Below are 17,916 nucleotides of genomic sequence, written 5' to 3'. Positions count from 1 at the left end.
GTTGTCAATTACTTACAAGTTGTCTTTGAGACAATAATGGTAAGCATAACCGATCAGTACTATTCTCAACAATATTTCTTCATAAATTTATCGCTTATGGTTTTACCCTGATTACGTCTGTAACGCTACGTATTATAAACCAAAATCTATTCACAAGTCTTCTTATAATGGTTCTAAAAAGAGTATTAATATAATTGTAAAATATTTTTACAAGATTATCATGAAGTTAGCCTACCGCACCCTACTATCGTAAATCACTTGAAACTATTAATGAATGTTATCGATTTCTACTGGCTATTAATTTGCATATATACATATATACATATATATATATAATATTAATATAATAATAATAATAATATTATTATATTAATATATATAATTATAATAATATTATAATATTAATATATATTAATAATAATATTATTATTGTAATATTAATATATAATATTATAATAATATTATTATAATTATAATATTATATATTAATATTATATACAGAGTTGAAGATACATAGGCAGCATCAGGTCCTATATTTCATTTTCATAAAATCTTTCTTTGTTATATGAAAGTTCTACCAAACAATATGAAATTTAATATATTTGGACCTAATTAATTAGTACGTAAATGTTACAATAAATACAACAACGTGTCGACACCTTTTGTAGTCATCGCAAACCTTCCTATGATAAGCAGATTGCGAATGTTCGTGCTAAGCAGAAATTTGTTTTATCCATTAAACGTTATAACAAGCGTTACCTATACTTTGAACGTTTTATATAGTTTTGCATATTCTATGCATTCCTGCAACATTAAGTATAAATACGTAAAAATCCGTGGTCTGATAACAAGTGCCCGAATACTTTTATGAGCCACTGTACATAATATTTTCACGTAACACTTGTTCGGTAGAACTTGGCTTACTCAACGAAGGGGTTAAGTCTGGTAAAAGCTCAGCAGGGAACAAATAGTACGTGAGCATCCTAAGTGAATAATAAACATCTCAGTGGGGCTAGGCACTCAGGGTTGCGCGTTTAAGGTGGCCATATTGGTCTCCTAGCCTCCGGCCTTGGTTCTTATTTATCCGACTAGCGTTCATCGTGGCGACCCTTTTCGTACAAATGATTATTCGGCTATTATACGATGATTACCCAATGGTACGTGGGTGTAACACGAGAAATAAGTGTGCAGTTTCATGTCGCCATGGGGTCCAATGACAGACTGAATAAATCCATCGAGTGTTACCGCGTATTTAACGCCGCGAAACACATGTTCGTACATCTGTACGTATAAGTATTCTTTTCGGTGTCGCTTCCCTCCAGTTGCTTTCGTAAATAATTATTCTTGATTCGTAATATTGTCCTTAACTTATTAACGTAATTTGACTCGACTTTCATTTTCAACGATAAAACGAGGTATGTATGAGCTGTAGTTAATATTGACCAACAATTAATTTGTTTTAATTTCGGTAAAGACCGAAGAAGATCATTTAAAGTTACCTGAAGATATGTGAAAAAAGCATAGTACATATACATATAGTACATATGCAAAACTTATCTATTTGAAACACCCAATTAATTTAATCATTTCACAATTCAAAATTTCACTACAATTTCAAGTAGATATATAGAATAAGGATTGTCCGAAGAAGGAAAGCGCAGTACATGTGCGCGTGCATGGCCAGGCTTTCCGCTACTCTTTTTCAAATTGAATCTCACGAGCCGACGTGGTTTATGGCATGCAAATTGGGTTCGACCTCCTCTGCTACCCTTTCTGCCAAATCCTAATCCAATCCGCTTCTACGTAAAGTCTACTTACCCTACACTTTTGTACGAAACACCAACATGAAGAGCATAAGCACCTTACCACCAACCTTCATATGACAACTGTTTCCATGAATTTTTCGTATTTTAACGTCATTTGTACCGCTGCTCTTCAATCATAACTGTGTATCGGAATGCTCGCATAGAAATTCATTTTCGAATTACTTCTATGTAATAAGATAAATTTATACAAATATTTCAATTCACTTTCCTTCGTTTATTTTTCTTTTTCTTATCTTTTGCGAGAAAAACGTAAATATTACACGTAAATATTATCCGATCGTTATACATACAAGTACTATCTACCGTTCTTTTTATAAAAAATCCCAATTCAATTTCAATACTTTTCGTACAAAAGTATACAAATTCTTATGCGCAAACGAATATAAGAATATTCCAATTCACAACAGAAATGAAAAATCACGAAGCAACCAACGAAATCCGAAAAAGGATGAAACTAACAATAAGAATCTATAAAGGATAACGAACAAAGGAATCTATATGACAATAAGGAATAATAATTTGCAGTAGACATCGGGATATCAAGATCGAGAGACATCGATATTATCGGACAGCTGTCGCGTGGCGTGGTGGTTGTCTCCGTGGCCGGAGTCGGCAACAAAGGGGATCCCCTGTTTTGTTAATCGTTGTCCATAATGGAAACTGAAAGGGGTCCTTGTGACGAGTCGCGACGTAACGTTAAATATGTACGTGTAAACGGTCGTATCGCGGGGTGCGGCCAAACCACGCATAGTATTCTTTGTAATAGAATATGAGATTGAAGTATTAGGTATAACATGAAGTATTAGCGATTAAATGACTGGTGGATTTGTGTGGACGAGCACGAGGTTATCGATGAAGATATCGAGAATAATAGAAAACGCAAACTTTTTTACTGCGACCTATATCAATCCTATAAATAGTATCGTTACATTATCGATGACTGTAATAATTTACGTTTGATTACTAAAATATAATTCTGTTCTATACTCTAGACTCTCCGTGATAAAGATTTTAACATAAGATTTAAAGGTTTTATCGTAAATATTAATATTGTGATATTAATTAAAACACAACAGAGAGACGTTTAATTAAGGAATCGATGGGAAATCATGTGAAACAATAATTCGCTTCGTGATTTACGTGTGTGGAGACACGGCACCCCATTTATAACTTAATCAACCGCTTAAGCACCTCGCACGAACGACAAAAGGGTTTCATCCCCGAAACTCCTGGACGTACTGATAGATTACACAAATGCTCTTTGCGGGAACAACATCGGGAGGGTTGCAACATCAACGGGATCCCATCGACAGCGGTTACCCTGAAATATTCATTCGAAACTTCGCTGACGTTGGCGACATTTGGACGTTAACCATGACGGTAGAGTGGCTTTGATCTTGTATTCCTGATTGTCGATCGCAAAGAACCGTGGTTTTTTCAAATCCCTTGCATCGATCTTTCTGATAGCTAATCGTCCATCCTAGTATTTATGTCGACTGTAATGATATGTCGAGTTCTGTTATCAAACGCTGTTAGTAGAAATAATTCGTGTCTTGACATTAATATTATTTCGAACAAGCTCTATTTTGAGAGTGACTGTCAATTAATATCGTTTATTTTTAACGACCTACATTTTTGAAAAACGATTGTTAATTAATATTATTTTTAACAATGTTACGTAAAACTCGTGACGGTCCATGAAATTGTTGTTTTCCACAGACTTTGGCTATGTACGTTGACACGGTTCACTAACTGAAGCCTCTGCTATGGTCCGTATTTAGAGAACCTAGGAAAACACTCAACTTGTTGCAACAGCCGTCCACAACCCTGTCTATGTTTCAGATCATTCTGAATGCCATTGTGTTCCTGGGCCTGGTCCACTAATAATAACGTGTATCTACGCCGACGGTGTCATGATTCTTTCGAATAAGCAGCTCTTCGTTTCACAGAATCAGGGCTACGGACATTTTATTTGAAATGAAGATAATATGGAAACCGTACAAAATTGTGTTGCTTAATGTTCTAAGTCTATAAAGTAACTTATTCTTTTTTATGAAACAAATTGCGTAATTAATATTGTATCTATTAAATTTCTTCGAAATGAGCGTAAACTAAAAACGAATTCAAAAGAGAGACTTAATAATTCGCTGTAGCCTTTTTGTACGTATTTTGTAATAAATTATTATTGACAAACATTTCGACAGAGTGAAAAGTAGTCGCTAAATGGTCGCTGGCTTTTTTTTAAATTAGTTGTGGATGGTTATGGGTTTCCTCTGAGGAGCAACAACCTCGTGTAAAGATGAATGTGTCATGCTTGGAAATGAAAGCAAATTACCGTCGTCTTCAAATTGAAAATGATTGCTACTCTACAGATGAGTATTAGTTTCTTGCGGATAATCTTGGAAATAATTTCGGGATAATTAGAAATTGCTAGGATTGCACGCTACTAGGAGAATTTTTTTAATTTAATAAGAGATTTTGTTGCGTGGTTATTTAGAATTAGTATGTGGAAGATATCGTACGATGGTTTTAACCATTTCTTAGATTGGACTCACTTTTTTATACAAAGTTAAGCCTTCATCGATATAATCAAAGAGATAGAATCTAAGCAAAGATATCTTTCACCTACTAAATATTACGCTTGTCGCTGTACTTCCAATATTTATATACTTTCGCATCTTTTATTTTTCCATAAATGTATAAACATCCGCGAGCTAATCATATTAAATTTGCAAATAAGAAGGAACGAATTTTATTTATGCTATTAACGGTCGATGAATTTTTTTGGAACACTTTTTACGCTTTGTTTCAACCGATTCGAGAAACTTAAAATCTGAATCAATTAAAATCCAAAAAGGGGAACGAAGCAACACCTCCGACCACGTTTAAATCAAAATTTTCGCGCGGAGACGCGCCAGAGCCCAAGCGGAAGTCCTCGAGATCTCTCGAACCACCTTCTTGATTTCGTTGTCGACGATGTCCGCTGAAACGTGACCGCTTGGCCGTGTAACAGGATTAGAGGAAGGGGGACAGATTAAATTTCGAGATATTTAGCCGGACCGCTGCACCCGTCTACTCTTTCTACTAGTATGGCGATGTCCATCAAAGGGAATAGTAGGATTTTCGGCAATATTTTGGGTGTTTAGCCTTTGTCGTCGGACACTGACCATTGTCCCGTGAAACGATGGGCGTGGATTTGCCGCGTGAAAAGAGGAACCGGCCACCTTCTTCTGTCCTTCCCCTTCATTCTCTTCGCCCGTGTCCCTTACGCGCCTCTTTTTCGAACCACAAAGGGCCTGTGGCCCGATACTTAATTTGCGCTGCACGCGTTCCGATGACTCTCGAATTTGCCATACTTTTGTGGCCTCTTCGAACGTTTGAGTTCTATGGCGTTGTGCTGATTGTCGAGGAAGTGGTCTTTGAATTGTAATGTTGGTATAGTACTATCGGCAGCCTGGTGAACTGTGGAAGCCATCAACACGTGTGTCGTTCATTTTCACCTCTTACAGTGCTGCATTTGACAAAAAGTTTTCATATATAGAATACTTTCGAAACTTCATACATATTTATGTTTATCCGACGTTCGATTTAGAAAGTGGGATAATTCGGAAAACGTGTCGTTCGAATTTCCACTGTAAGGATGTTACAGAGGCAACAATACGACTGATTATGAAAATTTTACTCTTTTATCTTTGTAATTTGGTCGGTAAAGGATAGTTACAACACCCTTCTTGTGTGTGATTCGAATGAGAGCGTGCAATTTTATATAGGATACCTCTATCGATTGACTTGATAGCGAAAACCTTCACGTATTATCGTAATTTAAAACAATAATTTTCGAATTTCGCAAAGTTTGAAAAGGCTTTCTCCATATCATTAAATAATCATTTTCCAAATATTTTGAGTGTAACGTTTAAATTTGACCACGAACTTTATTCTTTCTTTGAAGCATTCACCCTCGAAAACTCTATCACGTCTATCACGTCTCGTTAAATCTCGAAAGGCCACAGATGTAAACAGAAATGGCATCCCATGGAGCGATTCCCTTCTTCCTTCGCTTCCGTTTTCAAGTGGCGATTCGTTATTTCATCGTTGCGCGCGTCATCGCCTTCTCGAGGGTACTCCGTGTTCTCGAGTGCTTCACTCTCGACAGTTCACGCCTTGAAAACGAACTACTAATCGATGTTAATAGCGTTTCTTTCGGGCTTTTTCGAGTAAGCGTGCTGGCAGTTTCGCTTTCTTCAAGATGTTTGGTAAATATCTGTATTGATCGTTGAAGGGTTAAAGGATTTTAACAGATGAAATTTCTTTCGGAGATTGAGTTGGGCTGCATAGATTAAAAATGATATTATAGAAGGACTCGTTACAAAGTGGCAGATACATTCCGATGTGTGTAATTAGACTACAGATTTATGTAAATTCATATCTTTATGAGCATGATTAAGAGAATCGAAGTTGTGTAAAGCATTATTTCACGTGCTAAGCCCTATAAACGGTACTATACTTTAGATATTTGATGTATCTTTACACAACATGTGCATTTTTCTACCTTCAAATTTTCCCTAAACGCATAAAAATCCTCGGTTGATATATGTATGATATAACACGCAACACACATCCATATATATATACTACGTATACATTAGGTATAACATGTTACGCGTAAAACACTTCAAAATCCATTAAACTCCCATACAATTTGTCACAATTTGCCACATAACTATTTACCTACATTATCCCCGAAAGAAGATCCAAGAATCTCGTGAAATCTCATGCCGGGAAACAGGGAAGCCCCCGACGGGACAGGCACGATAGAGTTTATAAATTATGAATATTTAAGCAGAGAGCGAGACAGCGAGCGCAGCGTTCCTTGAAACGATATTTTCCTATCTCGGTGCAATAACGTCGCGCAACGTAAAAGGGATGCTTAGGAAACAGGATGGTACACGTCACTAAAACGGTAGCATCCCTTTGAGAGCCAGCGTCAAAGCTAATGGACTTTCTCTCTTCTCCACAAGGTTCTATCGTGTTTCTCTTCGCCTTGTACCGTTTTCTCTCTTCCTCTTCTCTTCGGTACACAGGGTGTTCCAGTAATCGTCGTAGAATCGACAAGGGGCCAACTCAACGTGAAGAAATACACCGAAGACACAGAATACAATTTCTTCACACGGTGCTTCGCTGTCGAGAAAATCGAATTTGAAAATTTATTTAGCGCATGCGAATTTGGATATAGGTAATAGTGTATAATCGACGAGAGGTTGTTAGATGTGGAAAGACGAGAGAGACGAATGGATCGTTGTATGGGTATGTGTGCAATGTAAATGTATATGTAAATGTAAAGTTCACCTGTTCTGCGCTGCGAGGCCGAAAATTGAGTAAACTTGATTAATTGGCAGGAGATTATTCTAAATGCGAAAATAGGCGAAAAACGTAGAGTAACATTCTACCGTTTGGGGTTTCATTTTCAAGATAATAGTATTTGGACGTGTTTAGCTAAGAATTGACACAGAATTATACCTGATCAATTTTCAAATTTCATTCTCTTCGTAAACGAAGCGTCCTATGAAACGTTTGATTCTACCTTTTTCGACTTACTTTCACCGGAAGAGTAACCTCTTCTCAATTATTCGTCTCTATCCAGTCCGGAACTAGCCAAGTCTAAGTACGCTTTCAAACTTGATTTTTTCGAAAATGAAACGTCAAATGAAAAAAAATTATTCTACATCTTCGACTTACCTTTCATAAAGAACTACCCCTGTCTTATCTGTATCATCAATACTGAAACACCCTGTATTCTCTATATGGTTCTTCATTTTCCAGGCTGGCTCTCTCTCTCTCTCTCTCTCTCTCTCTCTCGTTATAAAGGGCGTCACGGGGGCCGAGGCCAGAAGCCCTGCTAATGTTTAGTAGCAGTTGATTACAAGCTCGTTAGAATATGCATAAAGCACCGTTGTTAAATGCTCTTTCTCTTTGCGTGATGTGCTGGAGTGAATTTAATGGATGCGTGGTGCTACTCCTGAACCGTGTCTGAGCACGCGTGCAGCCGCAGAAATGTTGCTGGTGTCGCTCGATTTGGTTCAGAGTAGGATTTTCAACGGAATGGAGGATGTGGGAGGGGGTGAGGTTAATTATGCGAAGGGAGGATGGTGGTTGTATGGGAAATAATATCTGTAGTTATAAGACGTTAAAGGGAATTGGAATATTGTTCGGGAGAATTGAATGGGTTGCGAGGAGGATAAGATGGAAAATGGGAGTTTAAGGAGGAAGTTGTACCTAGTATATCTTTGCGAAATATCTGCTTGCCTCGAGACATTCAAAAGTGCTAGAACATCTCCTGTTTTTAATGAAACTTTGAACAAACACTTTTTAATAAAATTGCTGGGATACTTGCTGGTATCGTAGAAAATATCAAGTTGAACGAATCATGAAAACATAATTCATCTATAATATTTTCTAGTTTTTCCAGCAAATACATATAACTGTTTCGTGAGTTTGATGCGTTTTGTTAGCCAATCTGACTGGTATCGCAATGGTATGTAAACTATTCAAAGTTTAGTATTATTTAGATCTCATTTCTTTTATTCACAGAAACGTGAATTCGTAGTAAAAATTCGTAGTTTAATTAGAATGATACACTAACTATACTTTTAGTTCTAAGTAGAATACTATGTACTGAATTTAATTCACGCGTTGTTATTTGGATTCTCGACGATTTCAAAAGCTCGTTTCCGTTGCCTGGAAATCTTCAAGTTTGGTTTATCGGATCCTACGTTTTCGCGAGCGTTTAGAGGGAGTTTGAAAACCGATTAGGAGTGTATTTTGAAGCATCAAAACTAACAGATACCTTGTGCAGTCCGGCTACACGAAACTCGACCGTCCATGACTCGAAGTTGCTTGGTCGCCTCTCTACCACGACATTTATTAACCTTGCCATCGAAGTTACTCGGTATCTATCTGTTCTGTTCCTGGATTACATACCTGGAGTATTGGCAAAGCAGAGATTAACGACTACGTGGTTTAACGAAGTTACAAGTAGCTCACCATCGAACGATAAAATTCATTGTCCCAAATCGTGTTCCATTATATTCCAGATTTTAAATGAAATAATTGCGTAATTTATTTGGAAATTGTCCAAGATGAAGAGAAAAATAGGTGTTTATGATACTTGTATTATAGCACTATAAAGGAGAACGATATTCTTATGCAGTCAGTTATAAAGGCCTAAATACATCCTTGAAATCTAAAATATTACAAGAAAGACATTAGATGTACGAAATTTTCTGACACATCAAGGTACATATTATTAAAATGTTACATAATTTATTCGCTTTTAGCTTTATTAAGGAAAAAAAAGCCTCGTAATGTCTGATGTAATTTTATGCCGAAATTTTCGTGAGTTCAATCTTTGAACTTTTTTAATATTTGTATTCTGTATTATGTTATTCGTATCTGATTTGCAATAGTTTCAACATACGCTTATTTCGAAATAAGTAGAAATACTTATCGAATGAATGCTTACTTAAATATTGCCCTAATATACTTTGTATAGAAAAGTACCAACATACTCTATGTGGAAAAGATAAATTAAAGGAAGAACAGGAATCGGCACCAACCGCGAGGAAAGAAATGGGAGAAGCTGTCAATCGAGCGCCATACATCTGCCACTTACCCGGCCTCGATCGTTACAGTACCTTTTTTCCCACAATGACGCTCCATTTCGTCACAATTATCGCCATTATTCGCCGCGAGAAGAGCATTTTAGCCACGCCACACAATGGACCGGTATCTATATACATTCAGCCGATGCTTGCTATATCTACACTTAGCTAACACACACACACACACGCGCGCACGCGCGCGCGCATAAGAATTATTCACATACGTATCGCGCGAGTTGAAGCCGAAGCAAGGGCAAAAATCGAGCGGCGATCTTCTTTCGTGGATCGTCTCTCATTTTATTGTGTTTTGACAGCAGGTTTCGTGTAGCCACCGTTGCTTTCTTCACGTCAAATGATACTGTTTCCTCGGCTACTGCCTTGAGATCTTATCCGAACGAGTTTTTTTGCCGCGAAAATAGCAATACGGACACTTGAATGATTGCTATTTCACAATCGTATCTGATCGGTCCTAATATAGAGTTACTGGAACATCGGGATGAGATAAATGGGATGTTGGATTTGTTAACAAATTCTTCCTTTCGTGAGGTAGGTTTTGTCGCGAAGGTAAGCGGTGACAGTTCGCTGTTTGAACGAATGACCATTCTTCGTTAAATTCCGATTTCATTCGACGCATATGCTGCTTCCAATTGACACGAGTCGGTATTTCCGACGATATATCGAAACGGAAGAACGCGGGAACGCGACAGTAGTAGGGGCGATATCAACGAATCATGAAGAGGTGGGGGGCAGTGAAGAGGGCAGAAGGGTGAAACGAGGGTCGCGGAGGGGCGCGAAACTGTTATTTGCAATGAAACGCAACAATTGCAATCGGAGTCGATGCACGCCGTGTCAGCGTGTTCTGTAAACGCGCCATATTGCAGCTGGGCCGCTCGTGAAAAATAGTGTTTTTGTGCAAGCCGAAACGGCAGATATGAAACCAGCATGGCGGATGCTTACAAATAGTTGCAGGGCGGCGCCTCCATATAAATGCGCGTACCGGTTCATTTTTCTCTCTCTTTCTGCGCCTCTCTCTTCTCTCTCTCTCTCTCTCTCTCTCTCTCTCTCTCTCTAGTTCTGTGTCTTTTGTTGTAGCGTTCGTATGTAAAGACGAAAAGGATCCTGTGAATGAGGGACCGTGTTCGTTGCTACGGGTAAGTGGAGGGAATTCTGAAAAGTGGCCCTCCCCTTTTTGAATTAGGTACCTAACACAGTAACTAAATAGGTGATTTGGAAGTTGGAAGTTTGGTCGAAGTTTTGGAGCAATGATTTCTCTGCTGGGAATACGGGAATCGATTAAAATTTGTTCGTCACAAAGAGTACGTACGGTATACAAGTAGGTACCCTCTTGGATATTGAGCAATTACAAATATACGAATACATTTAGTATAATATAGAATCGTTGTTATTTCCACGTACAGTGGTGTGAAAAGTTACCATCCAAATAGATTCTTCGCTTTATATTCCAAAGGTGATACCTAAAAAAATTTTAACTAACATTAAGTATGGAAAATCCATACGTAATCGTATACATCAAATTCTAAATCTATCAGTTTTTCACTTAGGTACGAAACAAATTATGTAATCATAATTGTATTTATCAAATGTCTTCGTAATGAATATGAAATAACAAAAATAGAAGTGTACAGTGCAGTCGTCATATACTCATTCGCAACAGCTTATTTACTATAATTATTACTATTTATTACTTAATATTTTCGCAATTCGTTTGTTAATTTACATTAATATTACATGGTGCAAATATATTATTACAATATTACGCAGCAAAATCTACTTCGAGTGACTACTTACAGACTCGACTTTTTGTTACAATTATGGAGGAAAGAAAAGAAGTACCTTTGCCATTAGTAAGAATTATGTAATGAAACACTCCCTAGTTAAGTATGAAGATTAATACATAAGTAAAGAATGTTACGTGTTCAGATCCGTTCTAAAGGAACGGAAGTAACAACGTGTGAAAGGAAGAAAGTGTTTCTGAACAGGTAGGTACTTCCATACCTATAAGAAATGTTCTTGGTTTAGAAAGTATCTTAGTTTCTACTACAGTTTTAAGAACCATATAAAAACATTTATTACAATTTCATGTAGCTGATTATAATTACGCAAATGTAGAAAGTTGAAAAATTTCGACAAGTCGAAAATTATAATCAGACTATAGAAATTTATACAAATTTAGTTGAAGCAATTATATTTGTTTTACACCTGAAGTTTTCTTTAATTCGCGATAACGATAGAATCACATCGTACATTAGTTCCATGCTACAACCTAAATTCCTTGTATAGTAAAAATCTATCACAATATCAGTCACTCGCACAATTTCATCCAAACCGAAACCTCTTCCCACGACATAATCGTACAACAAAACTTCGCTGCTCATCCGCACAATATGTCGTAACTAGATCGCGGATTTTTACGAATTTGTGAAAAATTTAAAATCGCAAAATTGCAGGGAACGCGTACAGTGCGCTAAAATGTGTAAAATATTCATGGTACAGTACTGGCTACAATATCTATTACATGAATTAATCATGTCGCTATAAAGCTAATTATAGTTTCTTTCTTCCTTCTTTTATTATTAATAAGACATTATTCTAACTTACGACTTTATCGATGAAATAATATGCGTGGTTCCTGTTGAAATTCTTTTTTTTTTTTGGACGATAATAATATAAAATAAATCTTGACCGCTGTCTTGAGTGAATTTCGTGTCAAGAGTGTCACAAGTCAGAACGGCGGTATGTAATAAGGAACAAAGGAGGACAGTGTAATAAACGGAAGTATACTTACCCCATACTTGGGTCCTTTGCTACTCAAAACACATCGTCTCGTCTCTCCAGCTGGACTTCGATCGCGGGCAATGATATCGAGCTTCGTATCGAAAGATAAGAGAACCGGGCAGCATCGGCGAGTTGCGCCGCCGCCCCCGCAACAGATACGAAGCTCAGGATCAATATCCATGGTGGTAGGTGTGGCGGGATGGCAGAGGGTTCCATCTTCGACCGTCCTCTCTGTGCTTATTGGTCGGAGGATCGTTTCACGGGTTCAGATCTCGGCATACAAAGCCCGCACTCTATTCCGGGTAAACGGGCGGAGCTTGTCGTCTCTCCCCTAGCACCTAGTGGGGAGAAGCCATGGGTGCTCTCCTGGCAGACGGCCGAATCGTAAATCATGACCAGTCGGTCGCTCGGAGCGCATCGTGACAAACAGCCTGAAAACCTATGGAAAACATCGGCCGCGATCGATCCACACTCCGTACCGATCTCTAATTTCGTTTTTCACTTGCTCCAATACCACTGTGCTTCGTCGAACTCAAGCTCAAAATTCATTCGTGCTTGCGATATTACGAACTATCGTACCAGTGACACCTATTAAATGTAAAGATATTTCATAAGAATTCCCGTTATCGACATATGAATTGTTATTAAGGCACTGAATGAAGACTGTGAAGTTTCATGATTGTGGTAGTGATCTAGGATCCTAGACAATCGGTTTCTCAAGAAACGACCATGTGCAGCAACGAGAGCCCACCGCCGGCCAAGGAGCCTCTAGCCGTCGGTCTGGGCAACCCCATGACAGGCTTCTTGCCTGGACTGGAACACTATAGACTTCAATTGTACCATTACGCAATGGCTGAGAGACTGAGGCTGGCTCAGCAGCTGCATCCCCAACATCCAGGCGTGGGGCATCCTCCATCCAGTGCTCCAACACATCTAGGAATGGGTCCTGGGTTTCCTGCGCCGTTACCATTATACCCGGCTGCAGCGGCTGCTGCCGGATATCCCAGTCGGTTAGCTCTGTCTATGGCTCTTCTTCATCCTCATCATCAGCGGATACCGGAAGAGCCCAAACCACAACATAGTTACATTGGCCTTATTGCCATGGCGATCTTGTCCTCGCCAGAGAAGAAACTCGTACTATCGGACATCTACCAACATATATTAGAACACTATCCTTACTTTAGAACACGAGGACCAGGCTGGAGGAACTCAATAAGACACAATTTGTCATTGAACGACTGTTTTGTTAAATCAGGAAGAAGTGCTAATGGAAAAGGTCATTATTGGGCCATACATCCAGCGAATCTAGAAGACTTTCGACGGGGAGATTTCAGGAGACGCAAGGCTCAGAGGAAGGTGAGAAGGCACATGGGTCTAGCCGTCGACGAAGAGCCAGATAGTCCAAGCCCACCTCCGTTACCAGCCACGCCACCTCCTCCAGCTACTTTAGGACCCCCAGTGGCTTCTCAGCCCATGCCGGGAATCTGGACGCCGCATCACCATCATCCACACCATCAACAGCAACAACAACAGCAACAGTTCCAGAGTCAGACTCTGAGGCAGTCATCGACTTTTCAACCTTCGAGGAAGAGACAGTTCGACGTCGCGAGTCTCCTTGCGCCTGATGACCAGCATCAGATAGAGTCCGATCTCAGGCCACAGAAGGCAAGGAGGTTTAGTTGCAGTGAGGATGAGTTACATGATCTTCAGGAGCCTGATCAGGATGAGGAGGATGTTGATGTGGATGTTGTGGCTGAGACAAATGCTCTGCCGTCGCCCAACACGCCGTCGGCCAGTCCTGAGGCTAAGGTCATCTCGACGGCTGGTCACTGGACCAATCAGGGCATTCAGAGTGGGCAGATTTCGGGACTTCATATTCAGAGCCATCTGCAAGCGAGGAATTATTACGTGCCGGCGACCTCCAGCAATGGGTCCAACGGTTAATGGAAGATTTCGCGTTTATTACTCGAGTTCTTTCTGGTTCGAGACTAATCGCAGACTGTTCGAGGTGGTTGGAGGATTGTGAAGGTGTGAAGCTGGGAGTAAGCGACGTGTAGAGGTGGATAAAGAGGTGATGGATAAGAGGTCGGGAATTATTTTGATGTACGGCTTTTAGCCTTTTTTTATATTGTTTGGAGAGTTGGTATTTGGGAAATTTTGAGGCACAGTGGTCCACGAACGAAATTTAGAATAAAATTTAACTAGATGATACGAGAAAGGGAACGTTTGTGGATTGTGAATTGTGGATTTTTATGCAAGCTCGTTATTTTCACGAGTATAGCAGCACCTTGATTATTTGAACTTACTGCTAATTTATACTGTTCGCATAATCGAATAACTTTATTTTCATATCAGAGAGATTTATTTATTTGATTACGATTATGCTTTTACTTTAGTAATTATTTTATGAATGTTGATATTAGATAGAAATAAAAGCTTGCGAATAGAGGTGTCATAATTTCATCCAATTTTTATTTTCGTTTTACAATTTTTGTTGTCAGGGACCATTCCTAAATTTCTCATTAGTCATGATGTTCGAATAAACGAAGTTCTGCTGTACAGGAAGTATAGAACTGAAATAGATATTTGTTTTACCCATAAAAAATTAGAAAATATTAGAAAATTTAAAATATGAACTAAAATTATATTTTTATTTTAGATACATTGTATATTTTTGTGTATTAATGTATTATTTATATATTTGCACTTTAAAATTTTGCATAAATGAATAAAAATCCATAATTTAGTAATAATATTTAGTTTACAGATTCTTTAGGGCGATTTTCCAATAAATTTAACGATCTTTGTATTAATAAATTTTGATAAGTTAAAAATAAACCAAAGGATAGAGAATTAATCATTTTAGTCTGTAGGATAAATTTTAGTTATCTACAAAGAAGCAATAATTAAAGATACTTAATCCCGAGAACAAAAATTTACAGAATTAATCAAATTTTGAATTGTCTGATTTTAAAGTTATATCGTTATTCAATTCTCGAGTGTCGAGTGTGATAATAAAATTCATTAAAAAATCCCTGCTCCAATATCTTTTCAACGTACTAGAGTCATAGTAGAAAAATTCGGAATCATTTCACCCGAGTATGCTATATATTTTAAGATTCTGGCTCGAGTAAATCCAATTTATCTTTAGAGCATAATATTAGTTAGTATAAAGATCCAAAATTATTTGAATTCTATGCTTCAAGAATCTAAGCCATGAAATTTCGATTTTGGTCCAATGTGCGTCGCTAAACTAAGCTGGTGCTAACTAGTCGTGCCAAATTGCGAAATTATTTTAGTTCCTTCGACTATGCCAATTCGATCCTTCACCTTGTAATTAGATTAATATTTATCTAATTGTCTTTGTAAATATACGTATGGCCGTTTTTGTTTACTTGGAAGTATGTGGAACAATATGTTATTTTCGCGTATTTTTGGATAAAACGAACGAATTTCCCACTTCTCCATTAATTGGCTGTTCGAACTGATGCCCCGTCGCTTCCGGTACGAATCACGATGTATCTTTCAGTTCGAGTCCGGTACTTGAATCCACGTATCGTGCAACACGTGTTAGGGGAGAGTCTATGTGTACTATATAAATATAAATGTATAAGAATACGTGTAGTCGGAGATTTTGAGCTTAGAATTCCATTATTCGCGAATGAACACCAAGATGGACGATTAAAAAATATCGGACTTACTTCCTTATAGATATGCGTTAAAGTCACTCAAAAGTTTCAGCACTTCTCACTTTTTCTGTAAAATTGTGAGACCTGAATTCATTTTATTAAATTAATGAGTAAGTTAGTCATATATTTTTATCAGTCGATATAAAACTACGTGGTATTTATGGTAAACGCCGCGATTAATTATGAAAGTATTTTTACATCAAATATGTAATTTAAACGTTCTTTACTTCCAGTCCTAAAATCTTCTCGTTAAGCTACAGTTCATTGTCATAGTGGGTAAAATTATCAAAAAACTTCTCAAAATGCAAGGATGATAACGAACGTCCATTAATTATGAATATTTGCGTTGATAGTGGAATTCTAGCTTGGAAACTAAGGAATTTGTGTAAATAGAAGGAGGATGCCGCAAAATAGAAGATAATGTGTCTCTATACGTAATTTCATACGTTTTTCCGTAACTATGAAATTGTAATGTGGGGCATTACATCAGACTGAAAAGCAAACCCGCCTGTTCAAAGTGTAATATACGAACTTTCGAAGGTTTACCGATAGTCTCGTCTTTATTATAATCCATATATCGTCTCGAACGATATACACGATATATGAGGAATATTATTCTGTGCAACTTCTCGCCCCTTCTGTATGTATGTATATGTACCTATGTATACGTGCCTACGTATAATTGAGATGTATCACAATTAACATACAAACAAACACAAACACATGCAGACGCGAATAAATATAAATTGAACATACACGAACACGAACCATGATAGACAGATAGATCGCGGTTCTTACGATTCGTTCGTAAATGAAAAATGGCAAATGACTAAATGGAAAGAAATATAGACGGTTTTTTAAAGATTACCTCAAGTAACACAGATACGTGGTCGATCTGTCTCTCTTGATTCTCAGCGCGGAACTGCCGCATTTCGATGCAATTGAAGCTGAATAAAGTTTCTGTTCCCATGAATTCTCGTTTCGTTTTATTCTTCACCTGCCGCATTTTCAACGTGGTTGGACAATTTTTACTTCTAAACAAGAAAGGAAATCTGTACAGGACTGTGTGGTTAAGGTCCTAGGTTGATAACTTTTTTAGAAGGAAGCAAGTGTTTGTTAAAACAAATTTCGAATTTGAATTTCGCTAACGCAAGAGAACATTTGAGAAATTTGGATCAAGTAGTCTGAAGAATTTTCTTTCCTTTCTAAGAAAGTTAAATTGATTCCAGTTCAATTCGGCGGGAAAGAGATATACTTGTTATGAACGAGTGCTGTGACCAAAAATATTGCAAAGTTTTGTTGTTCTATTTTGTGTTTAAGACAAAATAAAAGATTTGAAAACAAAGCACAAGCAGTAAGCATAATAATATATAAGAAGCGTACAAATATCTTGACATAGATAATATGTATAGTACATTAGAAGGTTGAAGATATCACGCATAATGATTTGAACTATGAATTCAGTGAACTTTGGCTAATGAGTATAATCTAACTATGCACGTACCTATTTCAAACAAATGCAGGAATATAATTATCTTTACACAAATGATAAATCTCTCTCTCTCTCTCTCTCTCTCTCTCTCTCTCTCTCTGTCTCCCTCAATACAAAGTTATCCGTTTTTACGATGCAATACATCGGTTACTGAAATCACGTGTTAATTCGTTGCCAACTAAACAAATGTTCATTTACTAAAACAAATCTTTCATCAGTTAATATAAACTCTTTAAAAGCAATAAAATCAAAATGAAGATATGAATAAAAGTACTAATAACTACATGAATTATACGATATGATATTATTGAACGTTATTCACTATCCAATAAACAAAAAAACGATATTAAGCGAATACGAGTGATGACCATAATTACCAGGAGCAAAGTTACTTTCAATCATAATTCTTGATAATAATTATACCTGAGTATAAAATAATTAATAATAGACGTCTA

The 17,916-nt window shown here is 37.5% G+C and overlaps 1 protein-coding gene across 1 annotated transcript; it reads left to right on the top strand.

The window, feature by feature from the left end:
- The first annotated feature begins 12,510 nt into the window (after positions 1 to 12,510).
- Positions 12,511 to 15,001, top strand: LOC122573014 (fork head domain-containing protein FD4). The gene has a single exon (XM_043738847.1). The coding sequence runs from the start codon at positions 13,010 to 13,012 to the stop codon at positions 14,222 to 14,224; it is 1,215 nt and encodes a 404-aa protein (XP_043594782.1). The 5' UTR covers positions 12,511 to 13,009; the 3' UTR covers positions 14,225 to 15,001.
- Positions 15,002 to 17,916: the final 2,915 nt, after the last annotated feature.

Source organism: Bombus pyrosoma, linkage group LG11, assembly GCF_014825855.1.
Source record: "Bombus pyrosoma isolate SC7728 linkage group LG11, ASM1482585v1, whole genome shotgun sequence".
Classification (NCBI taxonomy): domain Eukaryota; kingdom Metazoa; phylum Arthropoda; class Insecta; order Hymenoptera; family Apidae; genus Bombus; species Bombus pyrosoma.
Note: the sequence above shows the minus strand (reverse complement) of the source record. Positions and strands in the feature narration are given on the sequence as shown.

Excerpts from the sequence above, each read along its gene's own strand:
- LOC122573014 (XM_043738847.1), top strand. The coding sequence starts at position 13,010 with ATGTGCAGCAACGAGAGCCCACCGCCGGCCAAGGAGCCTCTAGCCGTC.